Genomic DNA, 7,282 nt, shown 5'->3' on the forward strand with positions numbered 1-7,282 from the left:
TTACATCAGTCTTCTGCAAAGTAGGTGACAAGTTTAGACCCCGAACCTCCATCTCTAAATTCTGCAGTCATTCCCAATTTTAAGAGTCAATTTGGAAAGAATACTTGCAAAAAAACCCCATCTTATCTACTTGCTGCAGGCATTAAACCCTTGTTGGCTTAATTTGTACCAGAGTGGTAGATGGCAAACACACTGTGTAAAAAAGGCTGGAAATATAATTTTGTATTGTACAATGGGGCTTGGATAGCCTAAGCTCACAATTACACCCCCGAAATAGGCTTGAAAGTCATAATACATCATCAGAAAATCTAATGGGAAAAATGTATTTTGGAAAACTCTGTAACTCAGCTCAAAATCTTATATAAAGGTACTTCAGGGGAAAGTACAGCAGAACAATCACAGGGGATTTCCTCCTAAAGAAAACTCCAACAAGATAGAACTCACTCATCTTAATTGTGTACATTATTTCGTGCATACAGCCTGCTTAGAGCTTGTTCAGTCCAAAGTCTATTTAAACAAGGATTTGAATGAGCATAATGAATGTTGCGCGCAGGGAATGCGGCTTTGCTTATGCAAATATAAGACATAGACAATATTGGATCGTTAATGGAAGCGTTAATCATCATAAAGATACAATAAGCCACTTTCATTTTTTTAGGTGGTTTGAAGAACCAAGAAACATAAGAAACATAGAAACACAATAAGGTGACGGTGACAAATCACAACACCAGGAATTTAATGGTTGGGCTTGAAAGTATCTGGTTATGGGCCTTACGCACACTGAGAAGTTATTTACATGGCAGAAAAATAGCAGCAGAAAAAGGTCTTATATATGTTAGAAATCGCATGAGAAACAGTTGTTTGCTGTGCAACGTTACCTTTATCTAACACTGGCCCAAAAATGGCCAGATTGTCATTGATTGTGGTACAGTTCCAGCGTCGGCCTCTGAACTGGTGCTGGCACTCCTGGATGCCGATCTTCACCCCCTCGGCCACGCTGGGCATGATTTCAACGTAGTTCCGGCAGAAACGCAGCTGTTTGGGCACCAGACCTGGGATGCTGCCACACAGAATAGGTTGAGTACCCAGTGATGAGTACTGGTGGCCCACTGCTAGAGACCTACAGGAGAGGGGAAGTCAGAGTGTCAGTGTTTTGTCATGATTGCATCTTACCTTGGTATCTGTGTCTTTATCTATTGATTTACCACCACTGAAGTTAAAGACCGATTTCCCTTCTGAGGCACATGGTAATTTTACGTCTGTGTATGTTTAATTGTGTGTGTTTATTTGCTGTATCAGATGCTACCATTAGGCGTCCATCCTTTATCCCTTCAACTACCCTTTCTGCAGACACCTGGCCTTTGTGTGTATTGAAATTGCAGCCCTGCTGCCACAGAAGAAGGCAGTGTTTCTGTCTGAGATGAAAGTCCACAATGCATCTAGAGGTCTTCATAGACCTTAAGCTGACAACTTGGAAAACTACACCTTGTTATTAACTGTCCGCACACTTAACAGGCCTTCAGCTTAGGGTAATAAGAGTGCAAACCCTACACTGAAACTTCAGAGAGTGTATTAAGTGTAACACTGAACCCAACCCCCCTTTTCCTTTGAGGAAGGTACAACAAGTGCAAACTTGGTTCACTGATTACATCTCTCTGTCTCACTGCCTTTATTGCTTTCTCTCTGTCTTTCTGTCTTTATTTTGTGTGTTCTCTCAATTAGGACTTTTACTAACTAGTAATCACAGAAATGGGACATCCATTGTACAATTGCATAGTATATGACTGAGCCAATTTTAAGGAACAGTCATTTCCACATCAGAGAGAGTTGGCTTATACGATCTATGTACGTATGTATCTATAAAAAACATAAAAGTAATATATAAAGGTGTAAGCATTGTTGTAGTTCAGCTAAACAAACACCCTTTCTCTATAATTGCATGACCCGCTGACCTGAGCTGTTCAGTTTTTATTGAAATGTCACCAAAATCAATATTTTGACAATGTGATTATTTAATAGCACAGTTCCTATTATCTTTGGCAAATGCTCTGCAGAGTAGCTACAAAGTAGCTTGTTGGCAACCCAGACAAGTCCTCATTTCACATCACCTGTCTATTTAAGAAGGAACACTGGCAGCAGTAGCCTGATGATCCTCCCTTGAGTGATATGGGCTTGATAACAGTTACTGTAGCTTTTGCACAAAGTCAGAGCCAGAGGGACGTGTGCAGTCTTTGCTGCTCACTTAGCTCACTATCTGATGACCTGCTTGCTGTTGTTCAAGGACTAATCGCTGATCACAACAAGATTACCAAAACTCCTGACACTGGCCTCAGGCATGCTTCCTTTAAAACCTCACAACCCAAGAAAAGATCTCCTCAGCAAAATGACCCCTGGCTGACGGCATCTGACGGCCTCCAACATGCTGACCTTGAATACCTCAATTATGTCCTCAAATTTAAAGGCTGATTTTTTTTTTTTTTTAATTTCAAGTTTGGGCTTTAATGTTGTGTGTGTGTAAGCCATTAGCTGACCTTGTAAGTGAATTATACTTTTATATCCCCAAGCAAATGTCAGAGTTATGTGTCACACTGGTTTAAACAAAACTTCTTGCCTAATTTCTACAGACTAGACCTCTCCAGTTAATCATAAATGAGACATCTAGTAAGCGAGCAATGGCAAGTTGAAAATGGCTTCAGAGGAAATCACATTTGTCTGAGGTTTGTCTACCACATCCATCAATAAACAAGCACTCCTATTACAAAATTGACCTCTCTTTGGCCCTTGTCAGTCCATACATCCTGAAGCACATCATTCCCAGTAGAAACCTGAGTCCACATCTTAAACTGCCCCAAATCCACACAACAAACAGGGCAGAAGTGTGCAATGTACAACAACTGATCAGGGGTTCATCATTGTGAGATGTTTTTTGGAGATGATGGGAGGCCTGTAGTTTTTATAAGCAGTACTCACTTGTCAGCCTAGTCTTGAACCTCCTCTGCTTTGTCTTTCCTCTACAGAGGATAAAAATTTGTCGGAAAAGATTTTTTGTATTAGTGAATGATCAAATGCATCTCCGCAGCAGGAACCAGCTCCTATCGAAAGCTGAAAAACTCTAGATTTGTTCATGTGATTGGCTCTGTTCAGACACACAGGAGTTTACTCTGGGGCAGAGTCTTTGATGTGCCTCATCAGGACTACACCTTATTTGTGTGCATTTCTGCCAGGTCATCCTCCTGAACCGTGTCACCCAAAACCATCGTGATGAGTCAATGTGCTTAGGTTGCTCCACTCATGCATGTCTCTGTGTCTGTCTCAGTGGGGCTGAGTAATTCATGCCACCTCTTCTTGTGTTAGGAAATGGCCTAAAAGATGAGGCAGGGCATGTTCCACCATGGGATGATTTATGATTTTTTTTTTTTTAAAGAAGCTATTGCATTAAGAATGGTGTGGTTAGATACCAGCTCCAACAAATATTCAAACATAACTGCTAGTATTTCATGTGTCTTGCCTTCAATCTCTCTAATTCCCTTGAGACAAAAATCCATTTATCTCCTCAAACCAGCTGCCCTCCACAGAAACTGATGTTCAGTGTAATTGGTAAAGAATCAGAGGATTTGTGTTGTCAAATGAACACTTTAGTTAAAACTGTTACAAATAAATACTTAAGCAAAAACATATATCACATTCAATTTTTGTCTCAGTACCGACTTTCCCCCTCTCATCTAAGTGTATCCAGAGCAGGTTTAATGCATATTTCAGCAAGCCCAAGCAGGGTACCTTAGAATTACCACTTTACTCGTGGGCCCTGGGGCCTTGGAGCCGACTTTGACATCAAGAGAATATGTTTGGGAAAAGGAATGTGCGGCAAGCTTTCACCTCCAGGTATTTATCTTCTAAGGTGGGGTGGACTAGGGAAGGGGGTGGTAGGGTGGCGTCTGCAGCCAGGCTATGTCATGGCAGGTCGAGAAGAGACAGACATGAACCTGTCTTAGTGCGGATCCGTATCCCAACAGACTACTGTGGTGCAGAGGTTGAGTGTGATGCAGCTCCAGTGGCCACTTGAAGCCAAGTTCAGCAGCTTCTGTCAGCAAAACAGCCCCAGTTGCTTTTCACAGAAGCGATAGCTCTTAGATAGCTGATATTCTGTTTGCAAATGGAGCGACAATGCAGGCACATTGAGTGCAATCCAAAAGGAACCACATTATTTGACTTGGGATGAGTTGCTATGATACATCAGCAGTCTTGCAAAAAAAAACAACAAAAAAAACAAAATACCCTTCAGTAATACTAAGAGCTTAAAGGTGACTTCATGTGCTACTTCTGCGGTGAAAGATTGTTTGTATTGGTAGGAATGATACAGTTAACTTATTCCTCTCATGTTTACTTGCCACTCTTTTGCTTCTGTAGTTGCACTCTTCAATCAATGAACTGACCCACCCTACAAAATCAAACCATCAGCACAGAAGTTAGTTCTTGACTTGCTGCAGGGTTTCTATTATGACATAGTGGAAACCTGCCTTCTATTGTGCCATTCATGCTGGCTGCATAAAAAAGAAAAGAAAAAAAAAACACTCTTATGGAAGTGAAATTTTATTGAAATCTAAAGTTTTTGTTTGCTCTATTTGCCAGTGTGCAAGAGAAGAACACAACATGGACTTGCACTGGCATCCAACAAAAAAAGTGCAAAACATGCTCCTATCAGATGGTAAAACACACACCATTCAACAAATATACTGAAGATCAAATAAGTTGGAAAAGAACTCACTGCAGTGCAATGTCTTTTAGAGTCAGGAGTCTACTGATTTGTCTTTTTTTTTTTTCATCTCTTGGTCCAGAGGACCCGCTGTTACATCAGGATTTCCTTCCAGCTGAGCATGTAATTAGTTTCAAATCAGTAATACCACCAGGGGACCCATTAAAGGAAGCAGATTAGGGTACACCCAATATCTAAGCAATCCCAAATAGTGAATGATTTATTTATTTTTTTTAAAAAAGGCATCATTTGTTTGTTTAGTGCTAAAAAGACATTTGTAATTGATGTGTGCAGCTGATGGATCAAGCATGAACATTGTAAAACCAGACAAGAGCTCCTCCAGAGGATGTGACCGCGTATTTGTCAGAAAAGAAAATGTGAATAAACAGTGCTGACAATATTTGACAAGTCCTTCATTTCTTAAATATGACTTTTGCACCATTCATTTATAAGGTCATTAGTGCACACTCTGTAGTGTCACGTAATTAAAGACAGACAGGAAATTCAAGACAGACCTCATGTCAGTGTCATGAATGTTAAATGCTGCAGTCCTGAAATGCAATGTGATATGTCAAGATTTTGATTTCTGAGACCATTTGGAAAGAAAACTGAAAAAACTGATGGAGAAAAGAAAAAGTGGTGGACTGAGACGCCTATATCCATGGCAGCAGATGCTGCTACTACTTGTCAAACTGTGGTCAATTTGGTTACTGAGCCTTCAGTTATGTTTAGTGTCTCAAGTCGGAAAAGGAAAAAAAACTCTATTTCACATATCCTCCATAAATAATTGACATTACATAAATGATACATTATATTATCAGCGTGTTCAAGCATATTAAGCACTATAAGGCTAAACTCGGGGCATCATTTCATATTTCATCCTTGTTCCGTGCCACTTTGATCCCCCCACCCCTCCCACTCCTCAACCCCGCCATACACACATGCGTGGACCAGCGTGCACACGCATACACACACTTGTAAACACACAAACTTTGCACCTGCTGCACTCTGAATATGAAAATTGCTCTCATTCAAATCACATTGTTCGTGCAGCAAATGTTCCTCAGCTTTTAAAAAAAATAACCAAAACAAGAAGATAGAGACTTTTAGAAAAATATGTTTTTCTCCATTAGTTTTGGACTCTAACAGCTGTATTCTCTGCTATAGTTTTAAAATGAAAAATGTCAATAACTCACGTATTTACTCTCCTCACCTCGGACAGTTAACACACGTCAGGCGAAATCAAGCTGGAACAACTTAACCGAAATGCTCCGCTGCTGTCAGAAACGAAATTACAACTAAAACCGCTCGAGCTGACACAGAAGCTCCTCAACATAAAAAAAAAAGTGCCCAGGATAAAATGAAAATAAAAACTTACCACCAGATGGGATAACTTGCCATGACATGCGTGAGCCCACAGAGCGACAGGAAACATCCAAGGTATATCATCCTTAAAGTTTCGCAAAACATCTCCAGCAGAATGCCTACATGCGCGCTCATACGCGCACAGAGGTTTGAACTGCAGAGCCAAAAAAAAAAAAAAAAAAAAAAAAAAGACAGGGGAAAAAAAAACTCGGATCTCCGCCGATGGATTTTTATTCCTATCCCCCAGAAAAACTGAGGGAGAATCTCTCTGTCGCGTCTACTCGTGGCAGGATCCAAAATATTAAAAGTTGAAAGCTGCTGCTGCCTTTTTTTTTTTTTTTTTTTTAGGACCCAATCGGCAGGTATTGCCAAAGGGGAATTCTGATGATATGTTCCCTCTGTTGCCTAGTCAGGCAGTTTGAACTCAGACAATTTTAAGATGTGTTTTAGTGCTCACTGAGAATTGGTCGCATTAGCATGCAGTGTGTGTGTGATATATAATGTTGTTTAAAGGAGAGAGAGGGAGGGTCTGAGGGGTTTTAAATAGACATCGGAACCCCTGTGGATTGCGTAGCTATAACAACCTGTCCGGATTTCACTCCCTGGCTTGAAGCTTCTAAAATGCAGAAATAAATATGTGTGAATTGCTTGAGACCATTATGAAGGTCTCCAGTCCTTTATTTGTGCCTGTTTGCCATGAATGTAAAAATCAGTAGTTTGGAAGTTTTTTTTTCTTCTGCGGAGTGAATGAAACTATAGAGTAAATTGCTATTAGAGTTTTCCAATTTAAATCCCTGACGATTTGGTCATCTATTGAAATTATTTATTCTTTAGGCTACTATGTGAAATAAAAAAACAAAAATCGTTGACTTTATGTCAAAACACTAAATGCTTTTAATTTGATTGCAAAATGCCAAAAACCACAACAGTGACATTAATGTTCTTGTCATAAATTAAAGGCATCCTGGGGTGTAGTTAAAAAAAGCCATATTTTCAGCATTAATTAAAGAAGGATAAGTTGTTCTTTCTACAAATGTTACCTCATGCTTTGTTGTAACTGCACTGTGTTCACAGCTTGAAGAGCCTATAACTTTAAAGCTTCCTACACGATGAGCTGCCAGACTTCTTATTCCAACGAAAATATCCGTTAAAATTGGCCGCACC

At 40.0% G+C, this 7,282-nt stretch overlaps 1 protein-coding gene across 1 annotated transcript in view; it reads right to left on the reverse strand.

Moving 5' to 3' along the window:
- wnt3a (wingless-type MMTV integration site family, member 3A) overlaps positions 1-6,579 on the reverse strand; it is a 14,158-nt gene extending 7,579 nt beyond the window's left edge. The window contains exons 1-2 of the mRNA XM_023403743.2: positions 6,132-6,579; positions 879-1,120 (exon numbers count right to left, since the gene is read on the reverse strand). Of these exons, the coding sequence (XP_023259511.1) occupies positions 879-1,120; positions 6,132-6,253 (364 nt within the window). The 5' untranslated portion in view covers positions 6,254-6,579. The remainder of the gene's footprint in view (positions 1-878; positions 1,121-6,131) is intronic.
- Positions 6,580-7,282: the final 703 nt, after the last annotated feature.

This window comes from Seriola lalandi, unplaced genomic scaffold, assembly GCF_002814215.2.
Source record: "Seriola lalandi dorsalis isolate HSWRI2012SDOR001 ecotype SW California unplaced genomic scaffold, Sedor1 jcf7180002054182, whole genome shotgun sequence".
Classification (NCBI taxonomy): Eukaryota; Metazoa; Chordata; class Actinopteri; order Carangiformes; family Carangidae; genus Seriola; species Seriola lalandi.